Source organism: Triturus cristatus, chromosome 4_2 (assembly GCF_964204655.1).
Source record: "Triturus cristatus chromosome 4_2, aTriCri1.1, whole genome shotgun sequence".
Classification (NCBI taxonomy): Eukaryota; Metazoa; Chordata; class Amphibia; order Caudata; family Salamandridae; genus Triturus; species Triturus cristatus.
Window position 1 is genome coordinate 477,793,250 of NC_140586.1, and position 25,349 is coordinate 477,818,598.

At 43.1% G+C, this 25,349-nt stretch overlaps 1 protein-coding gene across 1 annotated transcript in view; it reads right to left on the minus strand.

The window, feature by feature from the left end:
- GIPC2 (GIPC PDZ domain containing family member 2) overlaps positions 1-25,349 on the minus strand; it is a 551,697-nt gene that overhangs the window by 229,648 nt on the left and 296,700 nt on the right. The window contains exon 3 of the mRNA XM_085601974.1: positions 12,063-12,243. Coding sequence (XP_085458100.1) covers positions 12,063-12,243 — 181 coding nt within the window. The remainder of the gene's footprint in view (positions 1-12,062; positions 12,244-25,349) is intronic.

Consider the following 25,349-nt stretch of genomic DNA (forward strand, 5'->3'; position numbering starts at 1 on the left):
GAACGACTCGCGTCCAGAATGCTTTCCATATGATTCGTGTCAGGAGAGTCTGACTGATCAAGCACAATGCATTTGAATGCATCCGGATACGATTCGGTCGGACTCCCATTGACTTCAATAGAAGTCTGTGTACCAAACGCGTACACAGGCTCCCATAGCAAAAAGGGGTGGGTGGTGAAAGCGTCCACATTGTGCATGGTCTGACAGGGGGGACCTATCGGCACTCTCCTGTGACAGTTTTGGAGGGCCCCAGTTGAAGGGGGGCCTGCTATGGCCCCTGAAGTACAATTTTGACAGCCGTTTCGTCTCGCTGAGAACGAGGCAAAGCGGCTGTCCGAATCATGCATCGTACTTCCTCGGTTGGAATTTGGCTACATTGTGCAGCATGATTCGGCTACGAATGAGTCGTACGGACAGGTTTGGGTCCCGGAAAGGATTCAGTCCACGCGTCGGCAATCTTCGCATCGTACTTAGTCATTCAGACCTGTGTATGATTCTGTCGGAAACAAGGGCAAATAATCGGATTCAGGAAAGCCAAATCCGATTCGGAGGCCTTCCAAACGACATCGGAATCAGGCCTTTAATGTACAGTGCTTCAGGGACGAAAACACAATAAAAAAATTATACTCTAGGAGGTGCTGACATCTACTCCAGCACAATTTGATGGTTGGAAAAACTCAATATTTTTAAGCGCGGGCGGAGAACTCCGCTCCCCCAGCGGAGTGTGCGGAGATTTGCCTACCCAGCGTTCTCTGCGGAACATGGAGTAGGCAAATCTATGCACACTCTGCAGTGGAGCGGAGTTGGCCAGCCCCGGCCTCCACCCCCCCATGTGCATGTGCACGCATGTGCATTTTTTGAAAGAAATACACATTCACGGGCATGCGCACATGTGCGGTTTTCGCAATGATCACCTAGTTTCGAGAGAGACAGCGAGGAAGTGGAGGTGGGCAGCCTGGGGACGCCGCTGTTCAGGTAAGTGTGTTTTTTTGTTTTATTTAATGTCTAAATAATTTTTAATGGGGGGGTGGAGGCGAGTGGCGGAGTTGAGTTGGGTCCCGCACCGCCAGCTCTGCCCAGGGTTAAAAATAATTCAAGAGGAACCCTGTTTTGATCCAGAAAGTTAAGTGTCTATAAAGCGAACAGTTTAGCAATATTCATTGTAGTGGTGTAAAACAAATGCTGTGGGAGTAAGGAGAAGGGCCAAAGAATTGAATAGTGTATCAGGGGAAACATCATGTCATAGAGTTCTCTCACGTGGGGGAAATGACAGAAAGCAGATTGCATGTAAAAGATTGCACTACTGAATATCGACCCCCAGAATATCATGGTACAAGCATATCAAGGACAGAATATCGAAGGACAAAACATCAAAAGATGATTGCATTTAGGAAAGTATAGATCACAGGGGTGGGTGGCGAACTCCACTCCGACAGTGGCGTTGGCAAAGTTTTGCCAACTCCGTGCTCCACTAGGGGCATGAAGTTGGTAAAGAAACTGCAATTCCGCCACGTGGTGGTGTTTGCCCCTGCCACCCACCCCTAACCAAGCAATCAAGCCCTCCCCTACCCGAGTCCTCCTTACCTGGATCCCTGCATGGCGTTCCCTGTGCCAGGGCTGCCTCTTTGGTGCAGGATTCTTCTTCTGCTCCAGTCCTGGGCTGTGAAACCCCTTTGCTGAAGGACTCACAAGGACTGCGCATGTGCGCACATGCATAGTAGAGACTGGGTTATGGTCTCAAGAATCCTGCACCGAGGACGTAGCCTGGAGTCAGGAAGAAGTGGAGGAAACACCAAGATCACTGCCATGGGTGACTGGCCGCCAGCAGAGGTAAGCTGAGGTCTGCGTGTAGGGTGGAGCTGAGCAGAGCGGAGCACAATTCCACTGAGTTTTTAGGCAAGTCTGTGGAATTCCTCGTAGTACCACTTCACCAACTCTGCCAACCCTGAATAGATTTACTATTCCCAACTCGACATTTACATACCTTGAAGATATATATACAGCTCAAGTACATATATGTCGAGTTAGAAATAGAAAAACTATATTTACTTACTGGTCAATATTTTTATTTTCTTTCGGTATATGTCCCATCAATATTCTGCGTTTGATATTCACCGTGCAAACCCATGGAACTACATTAGGGGCTGTCAATGAAACTCTAGGAAAAGTGAAATGATCATGTTAAGTTAGCACCAAGGAAGGGTTGGCTAGAGATGTACCCCAGCATGGCAGTGGCATGCCTTTGTTGGAAAGGTTTGAGAAGGGTTGTAGACGATATGTCAAAGATTTGACATTAGCAACAAAATTCTCTGTGGAAAAAAAGGAGATTTGCACTAGGTTTTCTGGAAGAAGGACAGTATCTATACTTGAAGATGTGACAATGAACAATTTGATATTTTGATGTTAGAAGTAGTACGGTTAGTACCTAAAGAATTGAAGGTAGAGTTTAAGTTACACCGTCACTTCCACTTGCAAGAGGTGGAGTTGGTGAATCATTTTACTAAAAAAAATACTGATTGGTTCTCTATGCGAATATTAATGAAAGTTAATAAAAGGAAAGGCGTAACATGGATGAAAAGGTGATGAAAGCAGACCTACTTATTGGCTTGCTACTTTTGTCAATTTATCTAAATGATTGTCAGAACCTACTGGGCAATTCTTGGAGAATTTGGCAGAAAGTTTAAGCTTGCTTTTGCACCCTCGCCATAAGGTGCTAGGAAACCCACTTGCCAGTTTTTGGGGAAGTGCAGCAATGGCCCCACAGGTAGCAATGAAGATTGATCCCCTATTGCATTCTCTACCTTGTGAATGCTTAGAGGTCCACCTGATTCAAAATAGCCACCACCCCACTATAATCTCTGATTGTTTATTGGCTGATTTCCCAATCCAAAATGGCCATCATAGTCTTCTGTTTTGATTAGTCATCACTTCCAGTTTAAAATGGTTTCTGACATTATACAAATGAGCTCTGCCCTGTCCTGTAGTCTATGCCTGGCAAAGTCCATGGTTGATTGGATCTTTCACTGCCAACTAGTTTGCTCACCTGGCTCCTTTCCTTCATGTACAACCTTTTGATGTTAGGGTTCCCTTTTGGGTTCTAGTGTAACTGTTTCACTTTTGCAAGTTATTCCTACGGACGTGCCAGTAGGCACCAGTCTCCACCTTCCGTCTGATCTGAGTTGCCCTCAGGACTAATGGTAGTAAATGTACATGCTTTGTGCTTACCTTGAATATTGGTAAGTGTTTATTGTGGCATTAAATAATTCCTTACTTTACAGGAAGCTGTGTGCTTCTGACTTATTTACCCCAGCTGATAGACCAATGATGTTTTCTCCACCTACCCTAACCCAGTTTCCATTATCCTACATCCCCAACTTCTACACACAGACAAGGTTAAAGGTATTAGGCTTTTCAAAAGATTGAGGATAGTCTGTGCAGTCCTACTCTATTCATTTAAAAAGCAAAGCATTAGGGATAGCTTTTTAAATCATGTGGCAACACCGATCGCGGCATGTGCCCCCACGCACATTCAAATTTACAGACCCTGGTGCATTATTTGAATGACTTTCTCATTTAGATGGTTGCAAAGGACTGGTGCCAGAATACTCACTATATAAGAAAGACTTTCTGAATCATCTTGACCCTTTTTCCTGCCTGGGACTACCATGCATACCTTTGTAGTAACTGGTAAAAAAAAAAGGAAACACTGACCATGATGCGCTAACGTGTATCCATCTCCCCAAACCCTTGATGGACTGCAAGCCAAGGTCTAAATGAGGTCCTAATGTACTCACCCAGTTTTAGCACAGTTCCATTTGTTATTTTTGTGACAATATGCAGTATTTCCTGTAAAAATTTGACTGTTCTTGATAAATGAAAAACACAATAACAGAGCATGCTAACTGCAGTTTAATACATCCTTGATAGTTTCAAGCAGAGCTCATCAAATCTTCTTCTTCTTCTTAGTTCCTCCTTTGTCAAGGAAGAAGAGTAGATGCCCTAATACACCGATCTTCCTTTAGCTATACGATTATATCACCCCAGAGGTGTGATTTAGCCCAAAATTACCCCAGGCTGAATGAAGTATAAAAATGTAAAAATACTACATTTCTCATAACATTTCAATGGACATATTTGAAATCAGAAGTTTTTGTCCAATCTCGAAAAAATATTTGTATATTTGCCATCAGTACTATGCAATAAATGACCTTAAAATACATCTTTAAAAAATGCCGAAATGAAAACACTGGGCTGTTGAATTTTTGTGAGGCACATAAACCCAAGAAGAAACATATTTAAGCATGGAAAGCAATTTCCCGCTTCCAACTCAGTCCATGGGTAATTAAACAGAAGGAATATCTAAGTTATTGCATCTTTTTTTCATATTGATATGACACAGTTCAGGCCAGTCTCATATTAACAAGGATTGAACTGGGTGTGAAACAGTGGCGCCAATCGAAACTGTTAGGGTGGCGTGGGAGAGGGGGGCTGGAAAAGAAAAAATATAAATAAAATCACTTACCTGCTGCTCTGCTCCGCTCCCGCTGCTGGCAGTCTCATTGCTCCTGCTCCTCTTGTCCTCGAAGTAGATGGGCCTGAAAGCACAGGCTCCCCACCCAATCCAGACGCTGCTCTCAAGCTATAGCTAGAATGAGATCAGCACCAGGACTGGTCTGAGCAGATTTGTTTACCACTCAGACAGTGCTTGGGAGCCTGTGGCATTTCTCCCACCTGGCTGGGTTCCACTGCCGGGTTGGAGAAATATAAGTGCGCATATCTGTTTGGCCAAACTGACATGCGCACTTATCAGTGCACACTACTCCTCCCTGCCATGGTCTGGCCCCACCCCTCCTACTCTATCTGCTTTGGACTACAAACATACGCAGCTCAGATAGAGATAAATAAAAGGATAATAACAATGTTTATTATCATTTTATTTATCATCTGATGGCACCTGGTGTGAAACGAAATAACAGTTGCATGAGTGTAGTGACTGGGAACTTCATGAGCAGGCCTCATGCAGGGTAGTGGTGAATAATCAAAACGACCAAACCATAAAAAAAACTGAAGGGAAATTCCAGTATAACATTGTGGTGGGCAGGGGCATAATTGGCACCCCAGCAACCCCCACCGTGAGGGGAAGCACCAGTCTTCCATACATGATGGAGACCCACTCTCCTTGTGCTGTGCATTTCTAAAGCAGCTGCCATGTGCAGCATGCTCTGAGCTGAAACGTGCAGACCCAGATCAGAAGTGAAAGAAAATAGTTCATTTGTTTCTTTCTAAGGCAGATCCTGCAAGGCCCATTTGTAGAGTCGGTAGGGGCCCACTGAGAGTTAGTGTCTTACACAGAGCACTGCTCTTCTGAGAGGGAAAGAGGCCCGAGGTGCAATGGGCATGGGGTATGACCTCCCATGTCCATGAGGGGCACTCAGTAATCTGGCAAATGAGTGCCCTGTGTCTATTAAAGAGCTCCCGGTAGCTTGCTGTGTGGGCTGAACTAACACCTGTCTGGCCTCTTGAAAATAAAAGTAGAAATTATTGGTGATTCAGAAGGGATTTCTCTTCCTACAGGAGTGCCTCCACCAAGCTCCTCCCTTCCGTTTTTGTTACTGGGGGCCGGTTTTGTTACAGGGCTGCATTTTTAAAAGCACTGCAGAGTTCACTGTATATCCAACAGATTTCAGGCAACAATACAAGTGTCAAGATGACTCTGGTGATTAATGTACCTCCTGGAGAGAGATCAGAGTTTTGTCTAGTGGCAGTTTCGATGCATCTAAGGTAGCGCAGAGGGTTAATATGACTGCTGCAAAGAGCCTCTACTATGCAGATCACAAAAGTATTTTATATGCATGGCTCAGTGAGTTACTGCTTTTGTCACAGAGTTCATTTTGTTACTGTGCAGTTCATAAGTTACAATCGTAATCTAGTTTAGAAAGTTATGTTTTTTTCCAGTCTTTTATTATCCACTTTTTGTCAAAAAAAATGTTTGTTCAGGTAGAAATACAATTTTATTAGTAAAGTCAACCCTACTCACTGTGTTCCATTCGAAATCCTGAGTGTAACCTTCCTCAGGTCAAGCACTCTTAAAAAATGCCTATCATTATGGATGACGTGAATCCTACACCTTGTGGTCCCCTTTGTCTTATGTAACATTTTCTATACACCGATTTACATATGTTTGATTCAGTGTGTCTATGTTTGTGAGATTTAAAATGCTATAACATCCTACACTGGTATGAGCGGCGCTATAAAACAAATGAAATACAAGTGAGAGGGGCGCTATGGAGAGATGAGAGGCACTGTTGGAGGGTGATAGTGAGGAAATCATTGAACAGCCTCAATAAAGATTGTATTCTGGTGCACTGCAAGGTCATGATTTACTATGCTTTAAAAACAAATACAATTGAATATATTTAAACTAAACTAAACTAACCTGAGCTCAGTCCCCTGGTACCTATGGCTCAGAGCAGACATGCTCAACGTACGGCAATGTGTAAAGTATTTATACAGTACCAAAAAGTCATTTAGTCAAAATGCAAAACCCAATTTGAAAAATAGAGTAAAATGTAATAAACAAAATGACACCAAAATTACAAAAATTCAAAAAACAACCCAGAAATATAAGTTTTGAAATGTTTCAAAATGTTTAAGTAAAAATAGCACCAAAAAGCACAAAGTGCAATGGTAGTCTATGGTCACGGAAGACCCGGACCTAGGTGCATTTTCAGACTGACTGTGACGGAGCAGGATCAGGTACACTCAGATTCATCCTAGTCAAAGATTTTACCTTTTGACCTAATCTTTTAAGTTCCGAGCAACCACAGGAATGGATTTCTAAACCCCCCCCCCCCCTCCCCTGTTAGGACCTTAGAGATTCACAGGATATCAGTCAGAGGACAACAGCAGGGACCAGTCCAGGCCCAGTTGCAACTGGTCAGCTGGATACTTCCAGGAACAGGACTCTTACACCTTATTGTGCACCTGTAGCCACACAAGAGGTCCACCAACTGACTGTTGAAGTCTACTTCTTTGTAATGGGTACAGGAGGGGGCAGATTCAGTCCTTAAGGGCTCCTCATAGGTCTCATGCAACAGGCCCAGTCTTCTTCTGATCTTCCACAGGTCCAGAAAGTGTTCCGAAGTCGGTGCCTGAAGGTGCAACATTTATGCCTGGCACCAGATAGGGGGTGAAGGTGAGTCCTGGGCACTCCTGGGAGTTCTTAGGGCTAATCAAACCCATTTTGTCAGTAGTCTTCAGCCACACTAAACTCGGGCTCTGATGGCTGTAGGTGGTAGTGGGAGTGTCATAGGGAAATCACCATTGGCGCCCTCCCATATCTAACACTAAAGTCTAGCTTGAGGAAGGCACTGGTAGGGCAAAACCAGAGTCCTTCAGCAACTATACAAATTATCCATAAAAAGTGTCTTCTCATACTGTTCTTTCCCTTTGAAGTGTGCCTCAAGTGTTACTTGCGACTCAACAGACCTGTCAAGCAGGATTTGGCAGTGTGGCATCACAGGATTTGCACAGCCCCCACTCAGAATTTTCTGTGGCGTTCAGAGTAGTCACCTCTGACCATTGATGTCAGAATCTTGTTTGCTCATGGGATGCATTTCACACCTTGTTGATGTCTATTTAAGGCTGGGCACAGGCTGGGGGAAGCTGGAGAACTAATGCAAACTAGCCTCCAGGGACTTCGGGCAGAGAAAAGGTTACTTTTCTTTAATATTTATTCACAACTGAGTACAACACTAAATGGATTTTCAATAACTATGAAAAATAATGATGTAACTATTTTTCTACCTGGTCCCATTCTCGTGATACAGTATTAGTATTTTAATCTGTAATCTTGTTTTCTACATAGGACAGTGAAATAGCTTTTAGGGCTTTGTCACTGTAGGGACATGGTATCATTAACTTTATACATATTCCACTTTCAAATACCATCAGCCTTACCTTACAGGCCAAAAGGCTTAGATAGGGATGCATTGCTAATAATTAAAAATAAGCTTTTAACCTGTAAAAAAGAGTTATTTTAACAGGTTGCACTGCAGGCTGTACACTGTAGCAGTTAGGCTACAGAGTGCAGGCCTGAAGCCTTCATTTCTTTTGTCACACTAGTGGATGACACAATAAGTGCTGCAATTCAGATAGTGACGGTTAACTGTTCATCCCATAGGTGTACTTCCCCACTATGTACAGTATCCTTCTAGAAAAGTTAAATGCACAAATCAGGGATTAGCCAATTTCTCAATATTTGAAAGGTCAGAGCATATACACTGGGCATAGTCCCCAGTGCACAGAGTCTATACACCATCAATAAAATAGTATCCAGCATAAGTTGAAAAATTGGGGATGACCCAACAGAAAAAGAAGATTTCCTACAAGCAATTTCTCCTATTACAATGCACAGCTGTTCACAGCTCCATTAGCCAGGCTCTGGCATCAGTATCGTAGGATCCCTGCAACAGGGCACGCGGAAGAGAATGCTTTGTGCCATCTCAGCCACCCTAACAAAAGGTCCTTACCATCCCATGATGCCGAGACTCCCTCAATCATTGACTCACATTCTTTGTTGCAGCATGTTTTCACATAGGACCTACAGGCACATGCATCAAAAGAAAAAACGGTTGCAAACGGGCAGATTCTCAGAATCTGCCACTTTGCAACCGGTATTCTTGAATTTGGGATGCATCATCCCAAATGCAAAAATCGCAATTTAAGTAATCTCTAAATTGCGATTACTTGAATTGCAATTGCATTTAAGAAATCGCAAATTGAGATTCCTTAAATGCAATGCATTAAAGTAACAAAATTAGTGATTTCGCTAATAGGGGGCGCAAATTACCATGAAGTTGAAATTCATGGTAATTTGTAAAACCTTTGAAAAATGCACTTTTGTGCATTTTTCAAAGTTTCATGTTGCGTACACACATGCCCTTAGGGCATGTGTGTTCGCAACATATGTGCACAGGTCAATTCCAGGGGTGCAACAGGGTGTCCTTTTGACACCCTTGCACCCTGAAATTGCATGCCCAATTTGCGAGTACCTATTGGTACTCGCAAATTGCGCTTGCAATTTCCCATTCATTCCTATGGGCCTGCAGGCCCATAGGAATAATTGGGAAGCTATTCCTTATTTGTGACTCGCAATTTGCGAGTCGTAAATAAGGAATGTGTAGGAATCGCTATTATTATAGCGATTCCTACATGCATAGGATTTTGCGAGTCCTTAATTGAGAATCCTTAATATTCGCAATTAAGGACTCGAAAAATCCTAGCTTGATGCATGTGCTAGCTAATGTTTTATTTGGCACCATTAAGACTTTAGGAGAATTACATTGATATTCTATTTTTTGTCAGCATTTTTATCTTTCACTCAATAAAAAAATGTCTGGTTCATTTAACCTTTGCTATACACATGAGAATTCAGGCCAAATATCAATTTTTTCAGTCATTCAATGCAGGGTTCAGGATTGGTATCTGTGGAAAGTGTCTTGGAACCTAGAGAGTGGGAGAGAGCTGAAAGCATGGCACACCACTTTCTGCATGGCAAAACAAGTTAGTATCAATGTTAATATCTGCCAGGTGGCTCAGTGTCATGTGTACGACCTTCAGCCTGTTCTTTATTTTTCACCCATAATGCTTCACTTCGTATGGTTTTTGACACCACCACTTACACTGTTTACTGCAAGAACCAGATTTCAGATGGTTAAGAATGCAGGAGTATAAGTCAATCTTCTGTGTCCTGGGAACACATCTTAAAATATCTAGTAGAAATTAGAGGAATGACCTCCAACAGTATTGAGCCATTACTAATCCTGTAAACCAGGGAGAGTCCAAACAGAATGAGAATTTTAGCGGCATGATACAACGCAAGTACGAGAGAGCGGCAGGCAGTGATTATTATAGAGAGACACAGAATTTAAATGAGTTGGACAGGTAGTTGCTATAAAAGAGAGCTACAGAATTTAAATGAGTGTGGTAGGTAGTTGCAAAATACAAATAGACTGTGCGTAGCACTGTCTACCAGAAGTGAGTTGCCCGTGCTGCCAGTGGATAAGAACACTGCTGCCCATATTTATTAACAGTTCACACAACGCGGCTCAGCAAGGCAAGTTACTGCACTGCGTTGAGCTGCACCATGTTTACAAAGCTATTGTGCTGTTCATCTCTCTCCCTAAGCTGTCACACTTGTGACTACACAGAGTCAATGTTGGTTTCCTCAAGTCATAAGGCAAAAGTGCCTTCGTTGTGGCCAGGGCTGTTTTTGTGCAGGAAGGCATACCTTCTTGCACAAAAATAATCCCTAGAGGCTTATTCCTTTATGTATGGGTGCTATGGAAGCCAGCAGGCTTACAAAGAGGAGGTAGCAATGTGAAATAAAGACATTTCTCTTTGTTAGGCCAGGACTGGGACGGCACACCATTTTGGTCCAAACCAAGGTTTGCCAACTTTAGTAAATCTCAGTTTACATCAAAATACATGGGTGGATACATGGGATCGCCCATGCTCCATGCAACGCCTCCCTGATGCAGGGTGTCACAAGGCAGCTCAAGGCACTGCCTTGTGTTACTTTGCAGGTGAAAAGTGATGCAAGGCCAGATAAATATAGATTTTTGTGGCTTTGTAAATGTCCCTTAAGCACTTGTGTTTCCTTGTGTGAAGTTGCTTGGTGCAAGGACAACGGAAGTGCTTAATTAATCTGGCCCTAAATATCCTTCAATATTCCTCCTTTAAATGAAATGAAAGGAACATTCATTTGAATAGAAAAGAACATGTTTTGCACACACTATGACCCTCATTTATGGGACTTTGGCATAGGGCAGCACACCAAGTCACCAAGCCTCACTGCCCTACGGCAAAGTGAAAGGGTAGGAGTGCAACGTATTTATCCAATACACTGCATTCCTGCCCTTTCCCCCTCTGCAGGCACCGTTTTGGCAGCCTAGCACTTCGCAGGCACCGCTGCACCATGGTACAAGGGTGCCTGTGTTGTCAACAGGATTGTTTTTGTGCAGGAAGGTGGAACCTTCGTGCACAAAAACAATCCTGACAGGAGCTTTCCCCTTTCCATGTGTGCAGCAAAATGCAGCTCATATGGAAGAGAAAAAAATGAGAAATAAAGTTATTTCTTCTTGTTACGCCTCGGAAGGCGTAAGGTTTTGATGCATCCCCAGGTTTACATAGTTTTGTAACTCTGTGGAAGCCAAAAAAATCACGGGTGTTCCTTTGGAGCACTCACAGCAACGCCCATTGAATGCCCCCTGAGAGCAGAGTAAGGCCATGCAGCGATTTGCGTCAGCTTGCCTACTCCATATATATGAGGCCATTCAAATCCATGCAAAGTGGCTTTGCGTTGCCTCAAATATATGATTTTAAGGTTTGTGCCTCATGAGCATCATAAAAAGTAATCTTCGGGCGGCGCAAGGGGCTCATGAATATAAATTTGCCCCTATGCTTTCATGGCTATCTGAATAAACGGAGATCAACAATAGTTTTTACAAGTTGGAGAAACATCAGAAAATCACCATAATAGCCCAAGAAAAAATAAACACTGAAAACAGGAAAGCCTATACAACACTGATGCAGCAGTAAATGCGCTTGTGAACCTATGTCACGTTAAAGTACACCAATACTTACACAGGTCATTTAAGGGAGAGATACTACCCATCTATTTAAAACACTTAGAATAAATACATTCATCTTTGTAGTTGACATGATTAAAGTAGACCTTGGCCACTGTGTGATGAAAACCTGAGAAACAGTTTTTGTCTGTAATCGTTTATTATCCCAAGAACATTTTCAAGGTGCCAACGGCCCCTCTTTTCCCTTGATGGATCAGGCAAGTCACTTGCAGTTCAATGCAAATTCCATCAATTTTTCTACATTTGTGCTTGCTACGAAACGAGATTATCTAAAAAATGTAGCAGTCAGTTGCTTTGTAGAAAGGATGGTTGTCACTGTGCAGTCTAACGCCTTATAGGTATAAAATAAGTCTACAGTGTATTCGTTTGAAAGGGACATAAGTTGACATGGATTTTATTCTGGTTACTTACCGAACGCTTTCATGGGCTCTATCAATTTAAGGGTGAACGTCCTTCCTTTCTCCAATTCTTTCAGCTTTTTTGCAACTTCATAATGACGTGAACCTACAACGCTGACTCCATTGATCGATTCTATATGATCGCCCACGCTGATCACATTGACTTTGTCAATAATGCTTTCATCCTTTATGCGCTGTCAAAGAAATCATATTATTTATTTGTGCAGTATTATACAAGATAGCTTCATGTTTCTAAATACAAACCTATCATTCTAAATATAAGATAATTATATGATCATTTGGTTGGAAACAAGTAATAAATGTAAAACTTGAGTTACAATCTAAGACATTTAAGTTACAATCTAAGACCTCAAGCTGCCATAGTATAGCACAGCCTTAGGTCAGTATCTTTAGAAGACATGATGCACGAGCAGTAGTGTGCACTGGTATGCACTACTGAGGAAGCGAGAGGAAGAGAAAGAAAGAGAGACAAAAAGAGAGTGGGAAGTGAAGAGAGAGAGAGAGAGAGGAAGAGAGAACGAGAGAAATAGAGTGAGATAGAAAGAGAGACAGCGAGACAGAGAAGCAGAGAGGGTCCCTCCAGTTAGAGGCATCCTCTGCAGCCTCAGTGCACACATGTTCTTCATATCCCCGCCATAAAACACAGAACAGAGAGGCGAGTGTGATTTGAAAGGGAACAGGTTCAGAATTGCATTTTGTTGCTCAAAGATTGGTGGCTGGCTCAGATTTCATCTTTCAGTAAAGTCATATTACGAGCCCTGCAGTGTTTCTGTGGCGTCCTGAAAATGTAAGCACAAGTGGCTCTTTCATCTATGAGCAAAAGAGCTGTACAGAAAGATGTTCAGCAACGTACACACATCCCTTTGGGGCTGTTCTTGTAACATTAACAACCAACCAACAGCTGTGCTTTAGGTGCACCTTTAGAAGTTATCTCCTGTGATACTTTCTTGATGCTATGCACACAGGCCAGATTACGAATGGCATTATTTCACGTGTACTGGAAACTCAAGGTGGAGTTTTGTCATTTGCAATTCTAGGGATCCAGGGCCATATGTGCGAACTAATTTCCCCATAGACACAAAATGGGTAAAACCCTTTGATACATTTGGCCCCCAATGTCTTCAGGTCTACAATTACCGGGTCTGAAAACCCCCAGACTTGGCAACCCCAGGCCTACAAACTCCAGACCCAGAAACTTTATGCCGAGAGACAGCAGGCCAAATTTCACCAGGTGTAGAAGTGCACCGGGTAAAACCAACACAGTGTGCAGCAGAGCCCTTCCTCTGCCTGTTCCCATGTAGTACTGGGCAAACATAAAATGCTCCCCCATTCAGTAGTCAGGGCCCCAACCACCCTTCCCCAGGCAAGGCCGGACGCAAGGATGCAGCCGGCCATATGTAGAGCCCTGGACCACACACAATGGCCAGAGCATGCAGGCCTCCCTCCTGCCTCTTCGCTTTCTGCCTCATCCCTTCTCCCTTAGAACACTGGGAGCAACCAGAGCTGCATGGTCCCTCCCCGGTCACAGTCATTGCAGCGGCTTTATCCTCTCCATCTCTTTCCCCCACCACAGGAAACAGCCAAGGCTGATGGCAGTGCCCAGGTCTGACACCAATCCCCTGCCCACAGCACAAAATGAGGAAGCATGCAGTACTCCCTGCAGTCAGGCCCAAGATCCCTCTCACACACCCTTGCCCCTCCCCCAAAGGTAGAATAACCCCAGACACTGTCATAGGCTGACCCTGCGTGTACCCTTCTTCGCTTTGCCTTTGTAAGCAATGAATTTTAAAAACTAATTTTGACTTTCAGACCATGTTAGAATTGCACTTTAGATTGTGTTTAACCGGTGCAGAAATGTTTTCACATAGAAAATAACTCATAGGAAAAATGTGCTTGCTTTACAATATGTAGGAATCCATTAGAATGCATTTTAATTCTACTTAAAGAATACATAGTAAATCACACATAGGGAAAATATGCTTACTTAAATGTATATGAGAATAATGTGGAGAAAATATTTTTTGTACTACGCTAGCATTATTAAATGTACCCCTTTAATTAGGCCCAAGTCTTTTCTTTTGATTCTTGCTCATAACTAAGTAGACGTTTTGCCTAGTACCAACGTCTTGCTAAAGAATGTGCTGTCTTCAAGATTGTTTTCTTAGCTTCATCATACCATATTAGATCATTCCCATATAACAATGAACCTTGCTGTGAATTCGTAATGAATAGACTGTTGGAATGAACAATAATTTAGATGTACTTTATCTATGCTTAACTAGAACATCATTGATATGTTTGTTTCAGTGCATCTGAATAGCTTTTCTATTCACAATGGAATATTGAACTTAGCGTTAGCTTAGTAAAGAAGGTTCTCATGTGAACCTTCCTCCAAGTTTCTAGTAATGGCAACGGTGTTTTACTATGTTCAGGTGTGAATGTTTACTGTGGAAAACGGAGAACACCATTGGATGAGTGATTTCCATTGGATGAAAGATTCGGAAACGTACTAAAGTTTTGTTACATTATTGTGGGATTTTACATTAATGAGTGTTCCTAGTGGGATAGGAAGGATAACTCTCACTCTGACCTCTGACACTTACTTGGAGGAAACCCTTTAGGACTCTACTAGGGGAGAGTCACTCTATTGCATCCTTGTTCAATTGTTACAGACAGTTATTGCTAAAGGTGACTTTATTCCTTATTCTAATTTCTTGGCTCAATGCTACTGCAACAATCATTCCTCTATCACTGATATTCTAGCAGTTGCTTCTACTATAGCTGTGGGGAACTTGGTTGAGTTTCTAGAATGACTCTTTATGGGAAGTTCTAGTCTTTATCTATGCTCCGAAATTCTAGCTCTTTTCTATAAGGGACTCTTCATGGGTCCTACTTTAGGGTAGATTAGGCTCTTTAGCTAGTTAGTGACAATTTCCTTCAAGGAAAACTCTGTAATGATTTATGCTCTCACTAATCAACCTTTTACTCAATATTTCTGTAAACTTGACTAACTTGAATAAAGTTGCCAAAACCATACTAATCCTTAAGATAAATAAATGTTTTGAAAACGTCTTCAACCTCTCATCATTGACTGAATATTAAGGATCCTGCAGTTGATGATATATGCATGACTTGTGTTTTTTTCCAGGTCCATCCGTACTGTGAGGGCAATGGTCTATCTGACCTGTCAAGTGCCATCTGAATTTCCATAGGTAAATCTGTAAGTTGGGGTGTTTAGTCCTAAATACCATTTGGCCAATCTGTAGTTGCTAACAGTTTCAGATAGCAGAGGATTTGGTTCACACCCCGAGTGGAGCATTAAATAATTGTACCCAAGCTATATTAAAATAATCCCTGATTCCAGTTTCCAGTGTCCAGATCCAGACAGAGTGCAGAGCAGAATTGGACAGAGATTGCGATATAGCTGTTGCGGTTTTGAAGGAGTATAAATAGGGTGAAAATGTTGTAGTTGTAGGTGTGGCAGTTGTGTCTTTTCTTTTAGGGTGTACGAGTGAGTGATAGAGGCATCAAGTTGTTGAAGAGGAGGAGTTGAGTTTCAGGCTCATTGAAGTCGAAAGATCCTGGGATAATAACAAAAGTTTTAAACTTGTTTGGAGAGATTTAGATGTGGAGTGTGAGGTACCATCTCTTCCATCTGTAACATTATGTACAAGCTGTTGTGTTTCATTAATCTTGGTTGATGTTAGTGGAACCTTATTGCGCAAACGGGGTAAACTGTATAATCTGTGTGATTTTTCGCTGGGCGAGAATTCACTTGCGACTGTAGTAAACTCTTCAGTGGTTGTGATACATAATTTCCTTTGTAGAGCAAACAAGACGTTGTTTAAAGACGTTTGTTAGAACTGGGGGTCTCTAGTTGGCAGAGGTAGGTACCTTTGACCAAATAGGGACCCTTGCTTCTAGTCAGGGTAAGGGGGTACACTCCTAAAATAACCCCTGCTCACCCCCTTGGTATCTTTGCACGAGCAGACAGGCTTATTTCAGAGGCAGTGTGTAAAGCATTTGTGAACACATACAGTAATCCAGTGACAACACTACAGATGGACACCACACAGGTTTTATATAAAAAATAAGTATTCTTTATATAGACTTATCACAAGACCACAAACGACAAAAATCCACAATACTGTACTTTAAAAATGGTAGTAATAGCTTAGTTCTCTTAAGATGGTAAATGCAACACTTTAAGTTCAATGTACCTTTGGATGCGTAATGCTATACAACGAAAGTGTTACAGGGAAGGTGATGCATCGGAGAGGCAAGATGGCGGTCGTGTGAGACTGCAGTGCGCACAAGAATGACCAGAGCTCCCGTGAAAGAAAATATAACAACAATGATGAGCTAAAAGATACTTAAATATAAGGAAATACTCCCGGGGTCCTGCGGCGAGGAGATAAAGCCTATCAGGAAACAATTATATACCTTAGGGACCATATTTGGGCTTGCCATCCTAAGGTATTTGGGGAGTGCATACCTCACAGTAGAAGCAAAGCGGCATCAGCAATTGCACTCGCCATCAGAGGCTGATGCTGGATGCAGTAGTCCTGGTGAACTCCTCGAAATGCCTCCAATGGCTCCGATGGCTCTGAAAACGGCGGCTGCCAAGGCTAGGGCAGCAAGATTAGTGCTGCGCGAAATCCCCGAGTCGGTTGATCTTGGATCCGGAGAAGCTGCAGTGGAGGCGCCTGGTTCTTCCATTCAACCGCCTTCTCAGACGGCAAGACGTGGAATCGATACTCAGAAAAGGCATTCGGCCGGTCCTACTGTTGCTGACTTGCTGCTGCGGGGGGCGGCCGTGAGAGCAGTTCCGAGTCATCAAAGGAAGAGTAAGATCGAACCCGTGGAGGCTGTGAGGGTTATGAAAACTGCGACGGCTGGCACCGATTCAAGCAAGGAAACTGAGCGTGATGATCTCGGGTCAGTGGGAGCTATTCTAGATGTATTGGACAGCCCAGAATTGTGAAGTAAGGAGGGGATTGAGGAAGGGACTGAAGACGCTTACAACTTGCTGCCAGTGCCGCCAGTGCTGGAGCAAGATGCGAGGATCAGTTCGATGGTGACTGAAGGTATGCTTAGCTTACCCTCCCCTTTGGTACCAGGGACTGACGCTGATGCTGATGCTGATGGAGGGGGGAGCATGCTCAACCCTGTGGGATCTATACAAATGGCGATTGCCCCTGGGATGATAATAACTTAGGGGGGTCCCTGGACTCGATGGGCAGAGCAGTAGGGGCTAATATTACACACATCCCTTCGCGGACCCCCCAAACACAACAGGCTTCACAAGTTGGTGCAAATGAAATTTATGAACTGGAGAAAGACCCTTGCGATTTCTTTTCTTTCTCAGATAGGGGTGAGTGGTCTGAAGATATTTTAGCTACCACAGATGAGAGTTGCAGTGATCAGGGAGATGATCCTTGCTCAAAAACAAAAGCTACTCTAAAGAAAAAAAAGAGATATGGAGTAAAGGATTTGGCTTGGTATTATATCCCCACAACCCAATTTACCGATCACCCGAAAACCTTAAACGCTATACAACCGGAACACCCAGAGCTTTCAACCTCAATTGCCCCAACCTTAGATACCATACTCCAGGCCATCTCAATGCACCGTGAAAAGACACGTCAAGATGAACGCAAGGCCCAAGCCACCATGCGTAAGGTGCAAGGGGTTGTTCGCAAACTAACTAAAACATGTAGTGCATTTGGAGATCGGCTCACTGACTTAGAATCTAGAATTGTTTCTACTGAGTCAGAACTGGCATCAAACCAAACACGAGTAGACTCTCACGAGGCACAGCTGGCGGATGTCAAATGGAAACTAGAGGAATTTGAGAACCGCCAGCGGAGGAGCCATCTACGAGTACTTGGGGTTCCCGAAGGGGTGGAGGGTGAGGATGTACGCTCTTATGTGGTGGAACTCTTTCATGACTCTATGCCAGAACTAACTGGGTGGAATTGGGCCTTAGAAATCCAACGCGCTCACCGCGTTCCCTTCAATATACAACATCCGACAAAAGCAGGAGCTTTTCCTCGTGCCATCCTGATCTATTTTGGCAATTTCTTACTCCGCCAAGCGGTCTTTGAAAAGGCCAGACCGGAGTCGAAGAGAGTTAGAAATGAGATTTCCTATTTTGGACGACCAGATTTTTGCTACTCCACCGTCGAGAGACAGTGGAGGCTACACCAATTAATCAAGCCATTTCAGGATAAGAAAGCCCAGGCTTACCTCAATAACCCTGCTCGGCTTAAAGTGATTTGGGGGGGACAAACCAAATTTTTTCTGTCAGAGATAAAAGCCAAAGAGTACTTAGATGGGTTAACTGGCTAGATTAGATGCACCCCCCTCTTGGATAGATTGAGTTTTGTTAATATGGTATATATAGGGTACTCATTCTCAATGGCTTAAAGGGAACTTTATGTTTTGATTCTAGCTTTTCAGAAAAAAAAAATATATATACATATGTAAAAAAAAAAAAGGGCCCTCGGGTGAATTTAGAGCTCAGCACCTATATAGCAAGGCAAAAGCCATAGCAATTAAGCTTTGGTCATTTGTCGCACGTTCAGCATCAACAGACTCTAGATGGAGTCTGTATGCCTTAGTAGGGGTGAAGGGTGGGTTTCGGGGATGGGAGGGAAGGGGGGAGGTTGTGGAAAGGGGGGGTGGTTGAAATACAAATAAAATAAAAAGAGCAATTCCGGAAATATTACTGAAACAGTGGAACAGGTAGGAAAGAAAAGTGAAAGACAAGAAAGACAAGAACAAAGATACACTTGGAAGATTGACAAGGGCCTTTGGATGCTGATAAAGGGGTTTCTGGAACTATTTAGGAGACCTTAATGGGGAAGATAATAATCTGCTCCTGGAACGTGGCGGGCCTGAATGATAGGGCTAAAACGGCCTGCTTTGCTGAAATAATTAAGTTAAATTCAATGGATATAATCTGCATACAGGAGACACACATACCCTGGGAGAAAAGAGAACTATTAAAGGTTTGGGGGTATAATATTCTAGCTTGTACAAGTCAAATCTCTAATACTCGTGGGGTAGCTATCCTAGCTAAAACATCACTGGGACTTGTAAAGCGTGAGGTAGGGGATACTTTGGGGAGGTGGGCAATTATAGAACTTATATCAGGCATTACTATTTGCTCGGTCTATGGATCAAACCAAGATGACCCTCAAATATTTGAGCATCTCGAAATCGAGCTCACCTCTTGGCCAAAATCCATAATTTTTTGTGGAGGCTTAAATATCTCTTTAGATTCCGAACCAGGGAGACAAAACCAGGTTAGATATATAGGTCGAAAACCCAGAGTATATAGGGCCCTAACCCAACTTAAAAATAGACATGGTTTGCTGAATCTTTGGGATTTAAAAAATCAATCCGACCCTGGATATACCTATTTTTCGTATCCACATAAAAAATATGTTAGGATTGACTATTTTTTTGCAACAAGAGACCTGGTACCTCAAGCGAAAATTATGAAACTCCCTAAAATAATTTTGGATCATAACCCCTTAATTTTAGTTATAGATCTAACTAACTTTGTCAGTCACCGCACCAAGTGGACGTTTGACAGAAGGCTCCTTGTTAACGAAGATTATATAAAATGTATTAGGGAATGGGCACAAAGATATTTTGACATGAATCGATATAGTGCGGCTAGAGGGGCTGTTTGGGATTGTTTCAAGGCCACTCTTAGAGGAGAAACTATTAGCTACACAGCGAGAGCAAAAAAAAACAGGAATCTAAAAATCAACAACTGTTACGTGATTTGGCTAGAGCTGAGGAAGAGCATGTTTTAACAATAATGCAGGGTGATGATGGGGTCCATATTCTTCATTGCATATTGGTTTTAAAAACAGAATTAAACAGCTGTCTAACCTAGAGATCCGCTAAAATATTTCTCATCTGAATAGTTCCTATGAAAATGGAGAAAGGGTAGGTAAGCTATTGGCCTTACGCACTCGCCAGAAGATTTCCCACAATGTAATATCCTCTATCAAACTAGATGGGCATGAATATACCAATCCGGACGATATCATTGAGGGATTTCAACGATACTACCAAAAGCTATATCAAGATGATATCCTGAAAAACATTGCGGAAGTCAGGGATGCAATAAAAAAAACTGTCTACAAACCCTGAACTTGGAAGAGGTCTGGATGACCCAACTAGAGAAGAACTAGAAAGAGAATTTAGTATTACAGAAGTCCAATTAGCCCTTTCTGACTTGGCCTCAGGTAAAGCTGCAGGTCCTGATAAAATTCCCATAGAGATTTACAAAATACTATGGATTTTAATATTACCTCTTCTATTGGATCTGTTTAATGGAGTACAATCAAGTGGAATTCCCCCTGAATCTTGGAAAGAGACGGATATAATTATATTTCCTAAAAAAATCAAACCTATTGAGAATCCATTTTCATACCGACCAATCTCCCTGATCAATTCAGATTCTAAATTATATCCCAAAATGTTGGCTAACCGGCTCTGGAGGGTCATCGAACATCTGATCTCCCCTTGGCAACATGGTTTTATCCCGGCAAAGGTACCACTGACCTTACTCGCAGAGTCATCTTGCTTTTTGACATCATGTCCGAGACGGGAGACCGGATGTCTATGATCCTCCTTGACGCCGAGAAAGCTTTTGATCGGGTGTCCTGGAAGTTTTTATGGGGGATACTTGAGATAAATAAGTTTGGGCCCCAGCTTATTAAATAAATTAGAGCTATGTATCTACAACCGAAAGCTAGATTGCAATTAATGGGTAAAGAATCACATAGTATTAACATATACAGGGGGACAAGACAGGGGTGTCTGTGTTCTCCGATTTTATTTGCCCTGTATATTAACCCCTTGATTATTAACTTGTTGCAGAGCCTGAAAATCAAACCAATTATTACTGGGGCTTATGAGACTAAAGTCCCTGCTTATGCTGATGATGTGACAATACTAACACCAAATCCAGCTGAGGCAATTTTAGAAATAGATATAATTGCCGAACAGTTTGGCCAGTATTCATGTTATTCACTTAATAAAGAAAAAAATGTTATCTTATGCACTGATAACATTGAATATTATGACCCTAGAAAAACATACAAAGCTACTTATCTGGGGGTTCATCTTTCTTCAAAAGTAGAGGATATCAATAAATATAACTATGAACCTCTGATTAAAAATGAATGTGCTCCCGAAAGTAATGTACTTTTTTCGGGCTATTCCTCTGGCGGTGGAAGATAATATCTTGAAAACACTAGAATCATTATTTTCAAACTTTGTTTGGCAATATGGGAAAATTAGGAGATCTTTGAAGTATTTAGCTCTACCAAATAGTAGGGGTGGCCTAACAATTCCTAATATTACATTGTACTATTGGGCGGCCCTTCTTCATCAAATAGCCCCTTTGCTTAATTTTGAGAATGTAAATCGAACTAGACCAGATATAGAAATACCCACCGTTTTTGAACTTTCTATTGGAAAGAAAGCCCAAGGACTTCTTCTGAAACAAGTAGAAACAAGTTATTATAAAAAGGTTAAATTTAAGGTGATTACCACCGCATGGAAAATATGGAAGAAGGTTTCGAGGCTTATGAAAATCCCGAAGTTTAACAGATACACTCCCTTGTGGCACTCGTCACTATTGCCCATACAGGTTAATGATGATATGGCCAAAAAGTGGGAAAGTATGGGGGTAAGAACAATTGATGATTTTTCTGGGGGAACATCAGATTTCCAGTTTTCGGTGTTACAGAAGGCTTTTGAAATTCCTAACAGCCACTACTTTAAATTTATTCATATTCAAAAAATTCTTAGTCTAAAGACCCCCAAGATTACATTGGAAAAGATTCAACTTCTAGATGTTATAGCAAGGAAATTAACAAAAATCGGCAATTTATACAACATGCTTCTTGATAGAACTCCCGATGATTTGGAACAAATTGAATCATCTTGGGCGCTGAAGCTTACTAATCCCAACGTCGTCTTTCTTTAACATCGAAAATACTTCTATCCCCAAGTTTAAAAGCCCAATTATATAAGACTATCTTTAACTTATATTTCACCCCTGCTAAGCTGTTTTTATGGGGGAAAAGGATAGATGATTATTGTCCCAGATGTGGACTAGGGCCAGCTACATTGACTCATATGTTCTATGACTGTGATAAATTAACCCCACTTAAAAGCGAGCTTTCAAATTTCTGGGAGGAAGTATTCGGGCATAGAGTAGCTGAATCATCTACACTGTTAATTCTTGGTTACGATGGGACGTTGGGGCTAAGAGTGGAGGAGGAATCATGTCTTTTTGTAGGGACTGCGGTATATAGAGTTTTATTAGCTGCTAGATGGAAAGACATGGATCCCCGACCTTTCAGATGTGGCTCACCAGGTTTCTGTGAGTCTACAATAAAAAAAAAGCTATCTATTCCACCAGCGGTAGACAGTCAAGAATCCGTGGTCATAAGATTTGGTCACCTATCGCTGCCTGGACAAGAAATGTAAGCCGATCATAATTGGACAATAATAATAAATTAGCTCACCGTTCAATATTATTGGGAATAATCTTCAAATGAATTGATCTGCCTGTAAATTTTCTAAGATTATCGTCCAACTTGTTTTTGATCTCTAGTTTTTGTAAACTTTCCTTTTGTTATTAATTTCTATTGTACTAATGTACTTTTGTATTCACTGTTTCGTATTAGTTTATTATTTTATTATTTCTATATTCTGGTATTGCTTAATAAAAAAAGATTTTTTTAAAAAAAGGGAAGGTGATGCGTTGGTTCCTTACACGCAAGAACGGTGATGCGTGGGGTCCCTACTGATGCGTAGGGGATGCGTTGGTTCTTATCGGTGTGGGGAGGTGATGCATCGGTCTCTTACTGTGCTTCCGTGGCGATGTGGCACGCAACGCCGTGATGCGATGAAGATCCAGTGCAATGAAACAAAATGGCGTCTTTTTCTTGATGCGACATGATGCGTGCATGCCCGATGGCCGTGCGGCGACTCAACGATTATTCTGAGCCGCGACAGGCCCTGAAACATGCTTCTCCGGTGATGCAACAGCGTCTGATGCGACGGCGAATACTCTTCTTCGGTGATGCGAGACGCTTCAGCAAGGCGATGCGACAGCTGCAGTGGCAACACCCTTCTTCAGTGATGCGACGACAGCAGCTACGGTGGCGACACGCTTCTCCGATGATGCGACGGCATCTGATGCAACGGCGACACTCTTCTCTGGCGATGTGAGGCGCTTCTGCGATGCAAAGCGACAGCGGCGACACCCTTCTCCAGTGATGCGACGACAGCGGCTGCAGCGGCACCACGCTTCTTCTTCGTGAGTCACGCTTCCAGCTCCTTGTGACACGTAGTTCCTCAAAAGGCCCAGCACAACAGCAAGTACTTCAAAAGAATTCTTGGGGAGCTGGTTGGTGAAGTCTGTTGTCCCTGAGACTTCAGCAGGAGGCAAGCCCTATCTCAAGCCCCTGGAGATCCTTCACAAGTTGATTTGAAAGTAGCACAAAGTCCTCTCTCCTTTCTTTGGCGGTCAGGCAACCACTGCAAGCCAATCCCCCAAACAGCACTCAGCTAGGGATAGTCTCTTCCTCAGTTTCTTTGGTTCCTCTCCTCAGCAAAGGTTCTTCTTGTTTTCCAAAGTGATCTAAAGTTCTTTTACATTCATGTTCTCTTTGACCTCTGAAGGCAGAGAGGCCTTTGCCTAGTCCAAACCAGTTCTGGTCAGTCCTGCAGCACTTTCTTGACAAGACTCCTTCTTTTCTTTCACAGTGTAGGTCAGGGACCTCAGACGCACCACAGGAGGTGGAGCCAGCATTGTGGAGGGAAGGCACAGCCCTATTCAGGTCCCAGGTGCAACTCCTCCCACCCATCTACATGCAGATCTCTCTATTCAGCCCTGTGCTGACTCAACCTGTCTCCTGGAATCCCCCAGCCCCTGTCACTCAAACACCAGACAAGGAATAAACAACCTAGCAGAGGCAGGCTTGGATAATTAGGAAAGAAAATACCCACTTTCTAAAAGTGGTATTTTCAAACACAGAATGTTAAAGCCAACTTCACTAAAAGATGTATTTTATCGTTCTTAGTTCAGGCATACTAAACTCGAATTTCTACCTCGTTCCCTGAGTCAGTTAGGATTCTAAGATGTAATAATCAAACTGATCATTCTGGCCTATGGGGAACAGGTAGCCTTGCAATAGTGAAAAACAAAAATGGCTGTAATTCACTATTAGGACATGCCACACACATAAGGGCATGTCCTACCTTTTACCTACAATGCGCCCTGCCCTTGGGCCTACCATAGGGGTGACTAATATGCAGAAAAGGGAAGGTTTAGGGACTGGCAAGTGGGTGCACTTGCCCAGTCAGCATGGCAGTACCAGACTGCCCACAGGCTCTGCACTGGCAGACCAGGTGACACTTGACAGCCGTCACACTGGCTCCTGTGTCTCGAAGAGCCTCCCCTCCATGGCCATTGATGGTCACCCACTGCCAGTACTTTTTAGTGTTATCAGGCAGTTGGGTCCTGGGGACCACCTCACAGTCTCCTAAAGAGACAAGGGACATCTCTGTGGGACCCCACCCACCTTAGGCACCCATCTCCTACCCCAGGGCTACACTCGCCATCTTCCGGGGTGGTGCACCAGTGGGTGCTGTCTTTCCAAACTGTGGGCACCGGGGATCATTAGACTTATGGCCCACTTCACTACATGTGAAGCACCTCAGGGATCCCCTGGGAACAGGTCTACCTGTCGGGGCCCCTTGCTTCTTCTCAGGGGAGGCTGGGAACCTTTCCCTTGGTTCCCTTGGGGGTTACTTTGGGGCCCTTTCTGAAACTCCCTCTCTTTACCCTTGTCCCCCCCACTCTTCTACTGGGGACCCTGCCCACTGTTGGCTGAGTCTCCTATGTGACCCTTGTGGACCCGGTTGCTCACCCAGCGGTCCGCCTCCTCAGCAAGCTTCCCAGGGTTAGTCAGCCTGCTATCAATCAGGTGCTCGCGTAGCTCTGGAAAACAATTACTTGACAAGTGTTCCCATGCAATTAAATCAAGGAGCCCCTCAAAATCATTAACTTTGCTACCCTTCACCCAACCATCCAAAGCTCTGCATCTTTCATGTGGTGATAAGAATTATGGACTTCCGATGGCAAGTCTATCAGTGTATCCCGCCCCTCACTAAGGAATTGCCCCCACAACCCTGCTCCCCAATCCTTCTCAGGGACCCGGTGGGAAGACATGGC